Source organism: Salvelinus alpinus, chromosome 24 (assembly GCF_045679555.1).
Source record: "Salvelinus alpinus chromosome 24, SLU_Salpinus.1, whole genome shotgun sequence".
Taxonomy (NCBI): domain Eukaryota; kingdom Metazoa; phylum Chordata; class Actinopteri; order Salmoniformes; family Salmonidae; genus Salvelinus; species Salvelinus alpinus.
The window spans coordinates 6,865,155-6,884,274 of record NC_092109.1 but is presented as its reverse complement, the minus strand read 5'-3'; the positions used below and the strand labels follow the sequence as shown (position 1 = coordinate 6,884,274).

General features: G+C 42.9%; 2 protein-coding genes across 2 annotated transcripts in view; one reads left to right on the top strand and one right to left on the bottom strand.

Moving 5' to 3' along the window:
* LOC139552056 (divergent protein kinase domain 1B-like) overlaps nucleotides 1-11,193 on the bottom strand; it is a 49,847-nt gene extending 38,654 nt beyond the window's left edge. Inside the window, exon 1 of the mRNA XM_071363423.1 lies at nucleotides 10,960-11,193. Within this exon, the coding sequence (XP_071219524.1) occupies nucleotides 10,960-11,007 (48 nt within the window). The 5' untranslated portion in view covers nucleotides 11,008-11,193. The remainder of the gene's footprint in view (nucleotides 1-10,959) is intronic.
* Nucleotides 1-19,120, top strand: part of LOC139552059 (1-acyl-sn-glycerol-3-phosphate acyltransferase alpha-like) — a 29,327-nt gene that overhangs the window by 2,632 nt on the left and 7,575 nt on the right. The window contains exon 2 of the mRNA XM_071363429.1: nucleotides 7,311-7,444. Within this exon, the coding sequence (XP_071219530.1) occupies nucleotides 7,311-7,444 (134 nt within the window). The remainder of the gene's footprint in view (nucleotides 1-7,310; nucleotides 7,445-19,120) is intronic.

Sequence of the window (19,120 nt, the reverse complement as noted above, 5' to 3'; positions counted from 1 at the left end):
TTATGTCTTCCGAAAGGTCCCCTAGAAATCAATGGATGGTCTCCCCCAGCCTGCGCTGCCTGTTGTCCTTGTTCGTTTAGTGCCTTGCCCTGTGTTATCAGACTGACCTGGCTCAGACTCGGTGTTCTTGGAATAACTGCACTGTTTCACAGCCAGGCATGCAGATCAGTGGTGTCATGTTGCGCCAGGCAGCGTTCTCTCTCTTACTGGAAAGGGTGTCCGGCGCGGGACCCTATTCACTGTCGTTAACGTGTGTGTTGTGTGAGAGACAGACAGACGGAGAGTGAGTGTGCAAGATGAAGAAAAAGCGATAGGGACACAGTGACACAGAGGAGAGAAGGCCATATTAGAAAGAGTTCACTGATTTAACTTTTTTTTTTTGACACCAGGAAATCCTCTCCGGGATTTTAGTTTGGGTAATCTGTGTGGGGTCAATTTTACGCCATATGTATTGAATTAGAAATTAAATAAATTGTGAATATGAAAATTTAGGTTGAGAATGTAAAAATTTGAGGACGGGTGAAATAATAGATGTTGAAATCAAAAAAAACTATTGAAAGCAAAATGTATAAAATTGTAAACAAAAATAAGACATCAAAAGCAAAACCCCGGAACTTGTAAGCAAATCATTTTAAAGTGAGAGCGAAACTCTATGACAAATGATTAAAATATATATATATATATACTGCTCAAAAAAATAAAGGGAACACTTAAACAACACAATGTAACTCCAAGTCAATCACACTTCTGTGAAATCAAACTGTCCACTTAGGAAGCAACACTGATTGACAATAAATTTCACATGCTGTTGTGCAAATGGAATAGACAACAGGTGGAAATTATAGGCAATTAGCAAGACACCCCCAATAAAGGAGTGGTTCTGCAGGTGGTGACCACAGACCACTTCTCAGTTCCTATGCTTCCTGGCTAATGCTTTGGTCACTTTTGAATGCGGGCGGTGCTTTCACTCTAGTGGTAGCATGAGATGGAGTCTACAACCCACACAAGTGGCTCAGGTAGTGCAGCTCATCCAGGATGGCACATCAATGCGAGCTGGGGCAAGAAGGTTTGCTGTGTCTGTCAGCGTAGTGTCCAGAGCATGGAGGCGCTACCAGGAGACAGGCCAGTACATCAGGAGACGTGGAGGAGGCCGTAGGAGGGCAACAACCCAGCAGCAGGACCGCTACCTCCGCCTTTGTGCAAGAAGGAGCAGGAGGAGCACTGCCGGAGCCCCAGGTTCACACTGAGCACATGTGACAGTCTGGAGACGCCGTGGAGAACGTTCTGCTGCCTGCAACATCCTCCAGCATGACCGGTTTGGCGGTGGGTCAGTCATGGTGTGGGTTGGCATTTCTTTGGGGGGGCCGCACAGCCCTCCATGGGCTCGCCAGAGGTAGCCTGACTGCCATTAGGTACCGAGATGAGATCCTCAGACCCCTTGTGAGACCATATGCTGGTGCGGTTGGCCCTGGGTTCCTCCTAATGCAAGACAATGCTAGACCTCATGTGGCTGGAGTGTGTCAGCAGTTCCTGCAAGAGGAAGGCATTGATGCTATGGACTGGCCCGCCCGTTCCCCAGACCTGAATCCAATTGAGCGCATCTGGGACATCATGTCTCACTCCATCCACCAACGCCACGTTGAACCACAGACTGTCCAGGAGTTGGCGGATGCTTTAGTCCAGGTCTGGGAGGAGATCCCTCAGGAGACCATCCGCCACCTCATCAGGAGCATGCCCAGGCGTTGTAGGGAGGTCATACAGGCACGTGGAGGCCACACACACTACTGAGCCTCATTTTGACTTGTTTTAAGGACATTACATTAAAGTTGGATCAGCCTGTAGTGTGGTTTTCCACTTTTTAATTTTGAATGTGACTCCAAATCCAGACCTCCATGGGTTGATAAATTTGATTTCCATTGATAATTTTTGTGATTTTTGCTGTCAGCACATTCAACTATGTAAAGAAAAAAGTATTTAATAAGAATAGTTCATTCATTCAGATTTAGGATGTGTTATTTTAGTGTTCCCTTTATTTTTTTGAGCAGTGTATTTGAAAACGAATGCAAGAATCTTTTTCAGTTCAACTTTCTCAGCAACCAATCCTATTGATTACATTATTGATTACATTTTGCCTACGATCTTTCCTGCATGTACTACCTTTTGTATACGCTACTCGTATCTTTGCTTTCGATGTCTGTTTCTTTGCTGTCACTGCCAGTCTTTTTGAGGGCGAGTTTTGGCATTATTTGTCTGTGAAGGGCGGGGTTTAGAGGGAGACGTAGACAATGAGTCTATTGGTTTGCTAGTTTTGGATTGACGGTCCTCAAATGTTTACATTCTCAACTTATTCATGATTCTATTTTGAATTCAATACATATGGTGTGAAATAGACCCCATAAATCTGTTTTCAAGTATTCCCACGCATAATTAGAGAGACGTGATCATATATAAATGTCAGCAAGGTTTGAAATTGTTTTAGTCAAATATTATATCTGTTTGGGTTTCTTGCAGTCAATTTGCAGTCTACCAATTATTTGTAATTATGTTTCGGCCCCCCACCACCCGCTCAAGAAAAAAAAATCGGCCCACGGCTGAATCTAGTTGATGATCCCTGCAATATGGTGTGCTGCGATTTCAGATGGTCACCCATATTGATCAGGATTTACCCTGCCACACCCACCAAACAGGTTTAAACGTAACTCAAAGGCTGTTGAAGAACATTGTGCACCGTTTTGTGGAAAACTGTCATTCAGTACGAACCGTCACGCAACGTAGCAAACATTGAAGCGAACTAAAGTGTCACTTCAGCCTCAGCCGGAACAGGGATGGAATTGTCAGATTTCCCCCCCCCCTGTCTGACGTTCCAAACAAATGGAATCGTAATGCTGCTGTCAACAGTCGCCAAGATTCCATCATGAATTTTTCACACTGAGTTTTGGGATGAAAACAAACAGGAGATTTAAACTCTATCTAACCGGTCTCCTAGCTGCTCAAGTGGAGTGGCTTATGATGCGAAGTGCCAACAGTATTACAGACCTGTCGGTGTGTTAGTGAACCATGACGTGCTGCTGTGTAGTGTGTTCTTGTCAACCCTTCTCACTGGGTTATGTTAACTCTCTCCCTCTCCTCCTGAATAGACTCAAATCCCCCTCCCCTGTCAGCCTGCTCCTGTTTCCATGCCTGCTACAGCCTTGTCCAAACAAACCCCCGATTGTTCCGTTAGATTGGAACTTTTACACCTTTGTCTGTTGTAACTCAAACAATGCTAAAAGACAACCGGTTCGATCCGAGTGAGGGAAGTGGCAGAAAAGACCGCAACCACTGTTACTTCTTGCTAGACTTACTTCTTGATAGTACCTATGTAACCGGATGGGATGATAAATAACTATCTTGACTGCATCAAACTGAGAGAAGCTAGCTAATTGAGGCTAGCAATAACGTTACTGCGCTTCTCACCGTCCTACAGTTAGCCTACACAACTCCATTCAGGTTATAATGTAAATAGCAGCCTACCTTCTGGCTCTTCATTTTTAATTCCACCTTCCATTGACAAGCAGAGCAGCAGTGCAATTGTCTTCTTCTCTCCATGGCAAGTACAAGGATCAGAGCGCATGCCTTTTTTATTGAAACTTTTTCCAACTCCTCAATATAGTCGCACCATACAGCCCTTATGTTTTGATTTCTACGAAGTTTATAGGCCTATCACAACTAAATATAGAATGGATTTTATTGTGACGTTTAGGAAATATGAAATGGATTTATTCTACTTTTTGAAATGTAGATGTTCCCGAAGGCGCATGGAAGCCTAGAGATGCTAAACATGTTTGTTAATTAACGGTCAATTGCCGAGACTGGCAGTGATTTGCATTATTTATTTTTTATTTAACCTTTATTAGAATTACTGGCAGACAAAATTCCATGACACCACGGCCCTATACACGCCCGCACCATTCCAACAGAAAGCTTAACTGCTAGGTATAACATTGGCTGGTCAAGTCATATTGACAAGAGTTGTTGTGAGGATGGGGAAGGGTATATCTTTTATAAAAACTGTTGTAGTTCAGGCTCTGGTCTTGTTTCATCTTGATTTACTGTCTGGTAATATGGTAAACTGCAGCAAAGAAAGAGCTCAAAGCAGAGCACCATGGCTTGCCCTGAACTGCACAGACAGAACTAACATCAACATGCATGCCAGGCTTTCCTGGTTGAGGGTTGAAGAGAGATTGACTGCTTCTCTTGTGTTTTTGTTTTTGAATATTACTGTGATAAATTCAATTGCATGATCAAATGACATTTAGCTCAGACACCCTTACATGCCACCAGGGGTCTTTTCAGTCCCCAGGTTCAAAACAAATTCACGGCAACGCAGTTTTATACAGAACCATGATCGCATGGAACGCTCATCTCCAATTACTCAACCAAACGGCGAAAGTACATTTAAACAATAAAATAAAACTATTTCAACAACTCATGGAACGCTGGGACTGAGGGGACACGTGCACACTAACACTATTTTTTTGTTGTATTGTTTGTATAATTTTTTTGTTGCATTTTAATGTGACTGTCCTTGTGTACCAGTGTTTTGTTACTTGTCGTGTTTTGTGGACCCCATGAAGAGCTGCTGCTTCTGTAAAAGCTAATGGAATACAAATAAACACAGAAAAGCTGCGTTTTGACACTTCATTACCCTTTTTTTACCATTAATTATAGGTCCTATAAGAATCTGAAAACACTGGACACTTTTTACAGCTATTCTCCTGCAATTCTACACGGTTTGCCATGGCGTATGCCACTTATTCTATCAGAATGACTCGAACGTTAAAACAAAATCAATGTCATGTCATGACGTTTTTGGAAATGTCGATTCTGTCTAGTTTTTATTCGGGTGGTTCTCCAAAGATGAGCTTATTTAAACATGTATATGGCTCCAGTATATTTTCTACATACTTTGTCTGGTTTTAGTCATTTAAGTTTACACATGTTTTATCTTCCATAAATAAATAAAAATGACATTTTTGGGATTGGCGGCCACGATTTTATTGCTTTCCTGACAGGGCACAGAGAGAGCCTAACCCAAAGAGAGCCATTTCCTTCCCCTTATTGTGGTTGGGTAAGAACAGCAGACAATGTTTGACATCTTGCCTAAACATTTTTTGAATGTCATGCCAACAGCAGACAACATTCTAGTCATCTTATTGAATGTAATGGTACATGTGATGCCAGCTGCAGACAATGTTCTAGCTACGTTATTGTAGGGATAAGCATGAGTAATAGCTTTGTCACCCGTTTTGAACCAGAGATTAAAAAAATAAATAGAATTCTGTACAACTATTTTGGTGGAATGCGCTTTGTGGCTTGTTCTGGGAAGAAAATAAATTGCCTTGAAGACATTAATTTGCTTTGACTCTAGTGTTCCATATGTGCATTTGCGGGCCACAAAAAAAAGAAGGCAAGCATCACACAGTTCTTCTCCCTAAATTCCATTTCCTCTCTGTCTCACTCACTCGCGTTGTGACCGCTCCCTCTACACACACATGCAGAGTTTGCACACAAGCTCCCATTAGGCCTACAGAAATGTGTGCCTAAAAACCTTTTAGAATAAAAAAAAAAAGAGTAAGATAAGTGTTTCCAATGACATGATCACTTATCTGAGAAGGTAACAAAAAAAATCAGGAACATTTTGCTTATCTGATGGTCGCCTCAACACAAGTTACTTATAAATAACTGTCAACTTAATAAATAAAACATCTGATTGGTTTAGTATAAAAATGGGTATAAATATAACCAGATAAATTGGTTGAAACATTAAACAAAGCAAAGCTTTTTTTTTTTTTATTCTCCAAAGATGGAAGTGGGCTTAATGAGTACATGCGACTGTTCCAACAACTAGCTGTAACTTTTTGAATAATTGCATCCTGTCTATTTTCCACTAGGCTACTTTGCGAACCGCTTGTTCCATTTAGAATTGGTTAGCCTAGGCTATAACTCCCCCTAAACATTGACAGGTTCCACACTGAAAATATGCAAAAACAGTAGTTTGATAAAGACGGAGCGTTTTTTAATCAGAATCATTCGGTTTAGGCCTATAACTCATCCAACAGATGCTATGGCTGTAAATAATCACTGTGCATTGTTCAATGTGGAATTGTTAAACCACTTAAATTCCACAGAACAGACAGAATAAACTACATCTGTTGGCCTATATCGAAAATAAGACATTTTTGTTTTGTAGCCCTGAAAAAATTGTATTTCAAAGCGTCAAATTAAGCCCTGTTTCAAAAACTGTTCCAGACGCGCATCACTTCGCACCGGCAATTATTTTTCATTTGGAAAATATTTTGTTCGATTTTATTCTGTTCTACAACATAGAAAAGAACTATAAAATGGGTGTCTTGACTGTGAAAAGGTCTCAGGAAATAAGAGCGTTATGTCTGCTAAATTAACAATACAAGGCTATGCCGTTGCACATTCATAGGCTTCTACAAGCAGGCGCCTCTGCTGCGATTACTGCCTTTTTGAAGATGGTTACACAATATAATTGTTACGTTTCAATAAATGAATCTTAAATGGCAATTATTATTTTTTGTTGACTGAATATAGTTTTATTAGGCCAGTTTATTAGGTACACCACCCTGTTCACAAATGGTGTTGGCTCCTACAGACAGTGAGTCAGTGTGACCGTGGCTTGCTATATAAAGCAGGTAGACAGGCATCGAGGCATTCAGTTACTGTTCATTGAACATTAGAATGGGCAAAATGATCGACTTAAACAACTTTGAGCGTGATATGATCGCCAGTGCCAGAAAAACATTCCCCACACCATTACACCACCAGCCTGTACTGTTGACAGTTGACACCAGGCAGATGTGCACCCCCCCCCCCCCCCCCCCAAGTATGCAAGTACTTGAACAGTCAAAACATTTCAAATGTATGTTAGGTTATTTATTGAGTTCAAAGAAAAGAGATCTGCTCTTGCTCGTGTCACTTGTTTTATTAAAGCTAACGTGTCGGCCTCTTTAACCTTAAACCTTAGATGACGGTTGCTTATTGAGCACATTTTGTTGAGTCCAACATACAAGATTTGTCTGTAGGTAGCGGTATTTTCTCACCGCCTTAGTTAATTGAGACCGTAGCAGTGTTTGGGAGCATTCATTCTGCTCTGTTGCTGATCGCTGACAGAGCAGATTTGATGCTCTGAAACACTGTCATGGATGCATTGGTGTTTTTGTTTATAGTCAGATCGTTTTAACACGCATGGTTTTTCAGATCAAGATTGAATTGAGCATTGCTGTGTTCTTTCCTGTCTCCAGGGTGGTCCGTGCTCTGGTTCGTCATGTTAAGTACTTCCTGGGTCTGAGGTTCGACGTGAGTGGCTTGGAACACCTGCAGACAGAGGGACCCTACGTCATCATCTCCAACCACCAGAGTTCCCTGGACGTTCTGGGTATGGGACGCCCACACACACACACATACACACACGGTCGGTTGGACACAGACAGCAAGGACGGACACGCGCGCAGACACACACCACATACATACATACGCACGCACGCACACGGACGGACCTGCCAACAGACACACAGAGATGGATGTGCCTGCACACACAGACGCACTGATACGCCAATGCACACATTTACATTTCACTTTTTAGTCATTCAGCAGACGCTCTTATCAAGAGCGACTTACAGTTAGTGCATTCATCTTAAGATAGCTAGGTGGGACAACCACATTTCACAGGCATAGAAGTGCAAGTGCTGGTTGTCTCCCTTCTCACTAACTTCACTTTACCCTCCGTAGCTCACGTCCTAAGGGAATCCTCTAGTAATGGTTTGAGTGCAGTCACGGGGCACTCTATTCTGAGAGAACAGTATAATGGGGCTACACTCATGGTTTCAGGGGGGGCAGACTGACAACTGTCAGTTGGTATAGCATCACACAAGATGTGATCGCTGACATGGCTGTCTAAGGAAGTTAGTTCAAATCCAACGGAGACTGTAGCCTAACTCTAGGACAGACTGGTGCATGTATTCAATCAACAGCACTATTTTAAGACTGTGTATTATTTCGTAGATAAGGTTACAATTGTATTTGACTGTAGCGAAAAGCCAGGATCAATATGAAATGCATTATGCTTTTAAATTTTATATATCTTTTTTTTTTATCACCTTTTATTTAACCAGGTAGGCCAGTTGAGAACAATTTCTCATATACAACTGCGACCTGGCCAAGATAAAGCAAAGCAGTGCGACACAAACAACACAGTTACACATGGAATAAACAAACGTACAGTCAATAACACTATCAAAAAATCTATATACGGTGTGTGCAAATGTAGTAAGATTAGGGAGGTAAGGCAATAGATAGGCCATAGTGGCGAAATAACTACAATTTAGCATTAAACACTGGAGTGATAGATGTGCAGAAGATGACTGTGCAAGTAGAAATACTGTGGTGCAAAGGAGCAACAACAACAAAAAACTATTGGGATGAGGTAGTTGGGTGGGCTATTTACAGATTGGCTGTGTACAGGTACATTAATCGGTAAGCTGCTCTAACAGCTGATGCTTAAAGTTAGAGAAGGAGATATAAGTCTCCAGCTTCAGAAATGTATTAACATTTTTTTAATTGTATTGTTTTAATTTATTTTTTACAATTCGTTCCAGTCATTGGCAGCAGAGAACTCGAAGGAAAGGCGGACAAAGGACGTGTTGGCTTTGAGGATGACCAGTGAAATATACCTGCTGGAGCGCGTGCTACGGGAGGGTGCTGCTATGGTGACCAGTGAGCTGAGATAAGGCGGGGCTTTACCTAGCAGAGACTTATAGATGACATGGAGCCAGTGGGTTTGGTGATGGATATGTAGTGAGGGCCAGCCAACGAGAGCATACAGGTCAAAGTGGTGGGTAGTATATGGGGCTTTGGTGACAAAACGGATATCACTGTGACTACATCCAATCTGCTGAGTAGAGTGTTGGAGGCTATTTTGTAAATGACATCACCGAAGTCGAGATCGGTAGGATAGTCAGTTTTACGAGGGTATGTTTGGCAGCATCAGTGAAGGAGGCTTTGTTGCAAAATAGGAAGCCGATTCTAGATTTAATTTTGGATTGGAGATGCTTAATGTGAGTCTGGAAGGAGAGTTTACAGTCTAACCAGACACCTAGGTATTTGTAGTTGTCCACATATTCTAGGTCAGAACCGTCCAGAGTAGTGATGCTAGGGCGGGTGCGGGCAGCGATCGGTTGAAGAGCATGCATTTAGTTTTACTTGCATTTAAGAGCAGTTGGAGGCCACGGAAGGAGAGTTGTATGGCATTGAAGCTTGTCTGGTGGTTTGTTAACAGTGTCCAAAGAAGGATGTACACAGAATGGTGTCGTCTGCGTAGAGGTGGATCAGAGAATCACCAGCAGCAAGAGCGACATCATTGATGTATACAGAGAAAAGAGTTGGCCAAAGATTTGAACCTTGTGGCACTCCCACAGACTGCCAGATGTCCAGACAACAGGCCCTCCAATTTGACACACTGCACTCTATCTGAGAAGTAGTTGGTGAACCAGGCGAGGCAGTCATTTGAGAAACCAAGGCTGTTGAGTCTGCCGATAAGAATGCAGTGATTGACAGAGTCGAAAGCCTTGGCCAGGTCGATGAAGACTGCTGCACAGTATTGTCTTTTATCGATGGTGGTTATATCATTTAGGACCTTGATCGTGGCTGAGGTGCACCCATGACCCGCTCGGAAACCAGATTGCATAGCGGAGAAGGTACGTCGGGATTTGAAATGGTCGGTGATCTGTTTTGTTAACTTGTCTTTCGAAGACTTTAAAAAGGCAGGGTAGGATAGATATAGGACTGTAGCAGTTTGGGTCTAGAGTGTCTCCCCCTTTGAAGAGGGGGATGACCGCGGCAGCTTTCCAATCTTTAGGGATCTCAGACGATACGAAGGAGAGGACTTTGCACCAGAGGATTGTGCAGCACTAGCCCAAAAATAGTGCCAGGAGGTGGCTGACTGGCTCTATTGAGTGGAGATTTTGTTGTCCCCTAATGGGAGATTTTGTTTATATTGTAAAGTCCTATTGTAAAGTCCTGGAGATCAAGTGTCTGTTGTTCAGAGTTGGAAAGATGATCTCCCTGCATGTCAGTGAGCAGAGGAAGAGAGAAATTCATAACATGTCTACTACTGGATTCCCATAGAGTCTAGGTCAGGGGTGGGCAAACTTTTTGACTCGCGGGCCACAATGGGTTCTAAAATTTGACAGAGGGGCCGGGCCAGGAGCATTTGGAGGGAGTGTTTGGGCCGGATATACTAAAGCATTAAATGTAGTGTGTGCAAACCTCATAGCACAGTAAGAACACTACAACCCAATTTATTAACTGTCTTTCAAATGTGAAAAATAGCCCTTATCAGTTAATAAATTTGTCTCAAGGAATATGCAAGATATGGCATTTACATACTATTTCGCAGATACCGGGATGAGGAAATGTAAATAGATTAAAATAACATACGCACTGTGATTTATCAAGATTGCGTCTGTTTTTAATAAGTTTCAATCGAAGGTGCAAAGTTGAAGAAATCAACATTTATTGAAAAATTGAATCACTTTCAACATTCAAAACATATTATTACACAACGAAATACTCAAGCTCAATAATATCTACTTGTGTTAAACACCGCAAAATCATGGATGGATTGTCCTGACCGCGCGCTCTACAAACTCGCCACGGACGCCCTCGCCTTCACGCGCAAACAGTACACGTGTATCGTTGCCAAGCACACAGACATAGGCTGTATTAAATATCCTACCTGCAGCTGAAAATTTAAATTTAAATTAAGAGCGATGTGCGGCGTGTTAATAAAGCTACTGTACCGCTGCTGTGCGTAAATGCGCATTGCTCTTAATTAAAAGACGCACTTCCAAACTTTCCATATGCATTTTTTCATAACACAGCAGAAAAACTCACCATTTCAGTGGGAACAGTGTTGTTGGTCTCCCTTTTTTGCCAGTGCATCAAAGTCTGGAGTTAGTTTTGTTGTGGCAATTCTCGCTTAATGGTGACGTGAAACGAAGTGAAAATTAAAGTGAAATAAAGAGAAATACGCGCCACTCCAACAACGGTCAATGTGTTTTGAGTGCGCCATCTATTGGGGAAACGTGGGCATTGCAGGGAAAGGGGGAAAAAAGGAGGTTTTTACTATAATTTGGACAAGTTCGGCGGGCCGGATTAAAAAGCCTAACGGGCCGTATGTGGCCCGCGGGCCGTAGTTTGCCCATGTCTGGTCTAGGTTATGCTACTCGTGTGTGTGTCTCGTATGTCAGCATACCCCCTAAATCTCTTTCGTGAGCCTGCTAATTTGGCCTCTGTGTTTTTTCCTTTGCTGGCTGGTGGTCTTGGTGTGTGTCTGGGTGGTGTCTGAGTGACATGAGCAGGCTGCAAGCCAGGAGACTGACAGCGGGAGGGTAGGGAGAGGGATGGATAGCGTGGAAGGGAGAAGGAGATTGTGTGAACTAACACTCGCACTGTACTCCCCACCCCCCCTTACTAGCTCCGACTTTTGCTGATTGCTACTTTATTGAGGAAACATGTACTTGTCCCACATAGCTATCTTAAGATGAATGCACTTAACTGTAAGTCGCTCTGGACAAGAGTGTCTGCTAAATTACTAAAATGTGAAGGATTGAAAGACGTGCCTAATTAGAGCTGAGAGAACACAGCAGGAGGCTGATTGCTGATCGAGGTTCGGAGTTACCATACCAACCGCTAGGGATGTAACGATTCACTTATAGGCATAGATGCAAGTGCATCCTTCCTTGGGACCCCAAACCGATCCAAATGTAGTATACATCGGGTCAGAAAATGTATTCAAAATTTAGGAATATTCAGTATTATATATTATTTTTTAGTCATATTACTTTCTGAAAATACCTTTTACCTTTTTATACATGTGTGGGTATATGGTACCTGTTAGGGATTGAGGGGCTTTCTGGGATGTGCTTTGGCATATGATTGCTGTAAATAATGTGACAACTGATGCGTCCTCCTTCAGTGTTGAAATAAGCATGTAACTGTTGACAGGCATTGATCAACAAGTCATTTTCGCAATGCTGAGCAATCCAGACATTATCAGTAGCCTAGTCAACCGGTGCATTGTGCACCACAGCCTACCTCGGTGCTGACCGAGGTAGGCTGCGTGTCACCTTCAGCACCTTCAAATGTTTGTAAAATGGCTTGCGCACTACTAGGATTTATTAGTTCAATAAACTAATATGTGTAATTTGCAAGGTTATTTTGATCAAATGCACTGTTGAAAATTGTGTTTTACCTTAAGTAGCCTAAGCAACCACCTGAGATGCGACTCGTCTGGCTATAGACTCAACCTGCTCCACTACAGCCCAGTCGATGAGAATGGGGGGTGTGCTCGGTCCTCTTTTTCCTGTAGTCCATGATCATCTCCTTTGTCTTGATCACGTTGAGGGAAAGGTTGTTGTCCTGGCACCACACAGGCAGGTCTCTGACCTCACTATAGGCTGTCTCATTGTTGTCGGTGATCAGGCCTACCACTGTCGTCATTGGCAAACTTAATGATGGTGTTGGAGTCGTGCTTGGCCGTGCAGTCATGAGTGAACAGGAAGTACAGGAGGGAACTGAGCACGCACCCCTGCGGGGCCCCCGTGTTGAGGATCAGCGTGGAGGATGTGTTGTTACCTACCATTACCACCTGGGGGCGGCCCGTCAGGATGTCCAGGATCCAGTTGCAGAGGGAGGTTTTTAGTCCCAGGGTCCTTAGCTTAGTGATGAGCTTTGAGGGCACTATGGTGTTGAATGCTGAGCTGTAGTCAATGAATAACATTCTCACATAGGTGTTCCTTTTGTCCAGGTGTGAAAGGGCAGTATTGAGTGCAATAGAGATTGCATCGTCTGTGGATCTGTTGGTGCGGTATGCAAATTGGAGTGGGTCTAGTGTTTCTGGGATAATGGTGTTGATGTGAGCCATGACCAGCCTTTCATAGCATTTCATGGCTATAGATGTGAGTGCTATGGGTTGGTAGTCATTTAGGCAGGTTACCTTGGTGTTCTTTGGTACAGGGACTATGGTGGTCTGCCTGAAACATGTTGGTATTACAGACTCAGACAGGGAGAGGTTGAAAATGTCAGTGAAGACACTTGCCAGTTGGTCAATGCATGCTCAGCGTACACGTCCTGGTAATCCGTCTGGCCCAGCGGCTTTGTGAATGTTGACCTGTTTTAAAGGTCTTACTCACATCGGCTGCGGAAAGCGTGATCACACTGTCGTCCGGAACAGCTGATGCTCTCATGCATGTTTCAGTGTTACTTGCTGCGAAGCGAGCATATCAGTTGTTTAGCTCGTCTGGTAGGCTTGTGTCACTGGGCAGCTCTCGGCTGTGCTTCCCTTTTGTAGTCTGTAGAAGTTTGCAAGCCCTGCCACATCCGACGAGCGTCGGAGCCGGTGTAGTACAATTCGATCTTAGTCCTGTATTGATGCTTTGCCTGTTTGATGGTTCGGCGGAGGGCATAGTGGGATTTCTTATAAGCTTCCGGGCTAGAGTACCGCTCCTTGAAAGCGGCAGCTCTACCCTTTAGCTCAGTGCAAATGTTGCCTGTAATCCATGGCTTCTGATTGGGGTATGTACGTACGGTCACTGTGGGGACGATGTCCTCGATGCACTTATTGATGAAGCCAGTGACTGATGTGGTGTACTCCTCAATGCCATCGGAAGAATCCCAGGAACATATTCCAGTCTGTGCTAGCAAAACAGTCCTGTCGTTTAGCATCTGCTTCATCTGACCACTTTTTTTTTTTTATAGACAGTCACTGGTGCTTCCTGCTTTAATTTTTGCTTGTAAACAGGAATCAGGAGGATATTGTTATTGTCAGATTTGCCAAATGGAGGGCGAGGGAGAGCTTTGTACTCTCTGTGTGTGGAGTAACGGTGGTCTAGAACTTTCTTCCACCTCTGGTTACACATTTAATATGCTGATAGAAATTAGATAAAACGGATTTAAGTTTCCCTGCATTCCCAGCCCTACCCTCCAGCATTCCCAGCCCTACCCTCCAGCGCCATCATTACCCTACGCTCCGGCACAACATCATGTGTGCTATTTAGAGGGTGAATGGGCAAGACAAAATATTTAATTGCCTTTAACGGGGTATGGTAGTAGGTTCCAGGCGCACCGGTTTGAGTGTGTCAAGAACTGCAACGCTGCTGGGTTTTTCACGTTCAATGGTTTTACTGTGTATCAAGAATGGTCCACCACCCAAAAGACATCCAGCCACCTTGACACAACTGTGGAAAGCATTGGAGTCGACATGGGCCAGGATCCCTGTTGAACGCTTTTAACAGCTTGTAGAGTCTTCAAGGTCTCAGAGCAAGTGACGTCACCGATTGAAACGCTATTAGCGCGCACCACCGCTAACTAACTAGTCATCGGTTACACCCTGATGAATTGAGGCTGTTCTGAGTGCAAAAGAGGGCTGCAACTCAATATTAGGAAGGTGTTCCTAATGTTTTGTACACTCAGTTTATATACACACACACCCTGAATCACTCCATCACACGAGCTCCATCAGCAGCATATGTATCTAGATAAGTATCAAATCGTCTTGAAAGGGAAAGCACATCCCTACCAACCTCCCATCATAGATATGAACTACTGCTCCACCTGCTGATCCCAATCCTGTAGTGAACAGCCCCGGCCTTCTGCCCTAGCTTCTCTCTCTGCCCCCTTCCCTCAAAGAGCACTTTGTTGGCTGCGAAATGGGAAGCACAGGTCACGCCATCTCGTTTACACACACACACACACACACACACACAGACAGAGGAAACCAAGTGTTACACCGCATCCTTCACACCGCCCACCTTGTCCCACATCAAACCAGCTATTCTCACCTGGCTGGGCTGACAGGACACCAAAACAACCAGCCAACAATATAGATTAGACCCGCTAAAAAGATCAATACAGGGCTCCAGACTAACATTTTTTAGTTTCCTTGGTGGCACCAGCCCATGATTTAGTTATTTCTGCAGCGTTGCGCAATTTTTTTTTTGTCTTCTAAAATCATTCACAGTGCTTTATTAAAGTGTAATAGACTAAAAAGATGACTGCTATGGTGTGTGGTCATCCATACCCCCTCCCAAAATGGCTGCTGTGCCATTTATGTCCCCCTTGCGTTACTTGACATAGATCCAGAAAAACTAGGTATGGAAGAAATAACTCGATCTTTTCATGTGATTCTAAATATTTTTATGTGCAACCTAATCCAGTGATTGTTATGCATTTTGGGTAGACAGTTGTGATTTTTTATTTTATTGTTAAAATAGGGCTGCAGAATGGAATGAATTTGCCCGCATCTTTTTATGTGCTCTAATATCATGGGCTAATTCACCACCTGAGTAAGCGGAAACTCAAAACACATTAGCTAGAGCGCTAACTCCAAATATAGTACCCACTTGGGTAGCCATGTATTAATCTAACAGTAAATGTTGAATCCTATGTACTCTCAATGGCCAATGTGCATTTTGCATGCTCCATATCGCAAAGCTAAATCTAATTTCTTGTAAAATAGTTGCTATTGAGAGTTGAGAAATAAAAAGTATACCTACAGAAAGCTGAGAACATCTCCCAAACTCTGACAACAGGATAGCTGTGTGTTTCCCGTCAATTTGATTTCTTTATTTTTGAAATTACTATTTTTTTCCTCTGAAGGAGATTGAGAGTGGCTTTCTTGACACAGCAGCAGTCCCCAGCGGAATGGATACAGGGGCAGGCAGACACTTTCATTACAGGAATCATGGTAATGATTGGTTTCAGCCTCCTAATCATGGTTTTGAGTGAGGTGACCATGTAGACTGTGTAGCTTGCACCGACGTGACCTATTTTTTTTTAAATACGGCAAAGTCAAAATGTCTCAATGTGACTAAATGGAGTCCTGCAATACACTACTGATTTACTTAGCTACAGTTGAAGTCAGAGGTTTACATACACTTAGGTTGGAGTCATTAAAACTCATTTTTAACCACTCCACAAATTTCTTGTTAACAAACTATTGTTTTGGCAAGTCGGTTAGGACATCTACTTCGTGCATGACAAGTAATTTTTCCAAAAATTGTTTACAGACAGATTATTTCACTTATAATTCACTATCACAATTCCAGTGGGTCAGAAGTTTACATACACTAAGTTGACTGTGCTTTTAAACAGCTTGGAAAATTCCAGAAAATGATGTCATGGCTTTAGAAGCTTCTGATAGGTTAATTGACATCATTTGAGTCAATTGGAGGTGTACCTGTGGATGCATGTCAAGGCCTACCTTCAAACTCAGTACCTCTTTGCTTGACATCATGGGAAAATCAGAAGAAATCAGCCAAGACCTCAGAAAAAAGATTGTAGTCCTCCACAAGTCTGGTTCATCCTTGGGCGCAATTTCCAAATGCCTGAAGGTACCACATTCATCTGTATAAACAATAGTACGCAAGTATAAACACCATAGGATCACGCAGCCGTCATATAGCTCAGGAAGGAGATGCGATCTGGTACTTTGGTGCAAAAAGTGTAAATCAATCCCAGAACAACTGCAAAGGACCTTGTGAAGATTCTGGAGGAAACGGGTACAAAAGTATCTCTTTCCACAGTAAAAGAAGTCCTATATTGACATAACCTGCAAGGCCGCTCAGCAAGGAAGAAGCCACTGCTATAATGACCATTGAAGCACGGGGGTGGCAGCATCATGTTGTGGGGGTGCATTGCTGCAGGAGGGACTGGTGCGCTTCACAAAATAGATGCCATCATGAGGCAGGAAAATTATGTGGATATATTGAAGCAACATCTCAAGACATCAGTCAGGAAGTTAAAGCTTGGTTGCAAATGGGTCTTCCAAATGGACAATGACCCCAAGCATACTTCCAAAGTTGTGGCAAAATGGCTTAAGGACAACAAAGTCAAGGTATTGGAGTGGCCATCACAAAGCCCTGACCTCAATCCTCAATAGAACATTTGTGGGCAGAACTGAAAACGAGTGTGTGAGCAAAGAGGCCTACAAACCTTACTGTTACACCAGCTCTGTCAGGAGGAATGGGCCAAAATTCACCCAACTTATTGTGGGAAGCTTGTGGAAAGCTACCCAAAACGTTTGACCCAAGTTAAAAATGTAAAGGTATTGCTACCAAATACTAATTGAGTGTATGTAAACTTCTGACAAACTGGGACTGTGATGAAAGAAATAAAAGCTGAAATAAATCTTTCTCTACTATTATTCTGATATTTCACATTCTTAAAATAAAGTGGTGATCCTAACTGACCTAAGACAGGGTATTTTTACTAGGATTAAATGTCAGGAATTGTGAAACTGAGTTTAAATGTATTTGGCTAAGGTGTATGTAAACTTCTGACTGTACATACAACTCGCTACAAGGCACGGCTACCTGACCCAGGACCAAATACCATTACGGATTGCTTCAGCCACCACACAAATAAATGACGTATTTCACTAGCTTTCCCTTCACAAGGCCAGTGTGAGATAAGATAGTAACAGACCAAAGCTCATCCCAGATACAGTAATGATGCAATTGTCTTGAGTAGAACAACAGATTAGGGGGCCTCATTTATAAACGTTGCGTACTTAAAATATACCCCAAAATATGCGTGGGCCAGTTTTCCCGCAAAAGAGTGTCTTTACCTCCATGCAAAATTTAGACCATGCAAGCACATTTATAATACACAGTAGAACTGAACAGGTGTAAAGACGATTGCTCTTTTAACATTGAAGTATGCGACTGTAACAGTATGGCTTCCGTCCCTCTCCTCACCCCTACCTGGGCTTAAACCAGGGACCCTCTGCACACATTGACAACAGCCACCCTCAAAGCATCATTACCCATCGCTCCACAAAACCCGGGGGAACAACTACTTCAAGGTCTCAGAGCGAGAGACGTCACCGATTGAAACGCTATTAGCGCGCACCCCGCTAACTAGCTAGTCATTTCACATCGGTTACACTACCACTAAGTACGCCTACTGTAATATTTTTGGTGTTGAGTAGCCTACAGTATATCAGGATTTGGGGCAGTCCAGCATTTAGGTTGGGGGCAAAAGTTGATGCAAAACATTGTTGAATTAAAACGTTCAGCTGACATGTCCACAACCTTTTTCCTTTGTTTTCTCTTTCAGAAACAGTCAGTCCGTTGCCAAACGCAGCATAATTTTTACTTTCTGCCAACAAAACATTTTTGATAAAAATCTGCCATTCTTTTCTTTTAGAAATGACCGTGGCCTAATTCCAATAGTTCCAAATTGGAAATAAAGGGCGTTATCACCTTTTAAAAAGGTGTATGGAGGATGTTTTTCAGGCTGAGTTATAATACTCGGTCACGCGCGCACAGTTTTAGAAGGGCATGATTTATAACGGGGAAACATATGATGTGCTCCAAGCGTTGTCTCACGTCAGATGGCGGAACACTCATCCCTCAACCGATCTCTTGTAGGATGAGCAACTCATCTTTAAAAATAAAGATTTTGCTCATCCGCCTTACACTCGTTCCTAATTCTGAAAATCACTCCGCTCTCTGACGCACTGGCTACTACGGCAAACCATGCTCCGGCTAGCAACCCAGTGCCAGCTTGTTGGAATGGCCATACTGTAGCTAGTTTGCCAGCCTGTTGATGAAGTTCTACGACAAGTTATGGGACTGTTCTCAGAAATCAGCATATATCTGACTCTGACAGCTGGCACTGTGCCTCGTTACTTTGTAACATCACAGTGCAATTAGCTGCGCTGTAGAACTCTGCGCACTAATCACGGCAAAACAGATATCGTAACTTATTTGTGAATTAGCGAAAACTTCACTACACTCGCTAGATGGAGTGTTCAGCGTTGAGTGAGTGAACTGGCATTGTTAGCATGCCTGCCTTTTCATATGGATTGATTTGATACTGGTTCAGCCAGCACGCAGACACTACATTTTTGTGCAAATTTCCAATTTCATAAGTACTGATTCTACCACCACAACACCTTAGCTAGATGTAGAATTAGGTGATGAAAGCTTGCTCATGAAAAAACAAATCTTGAATATTAACTACAGGTTATTTTGATGAAGAAAGTAAGTTG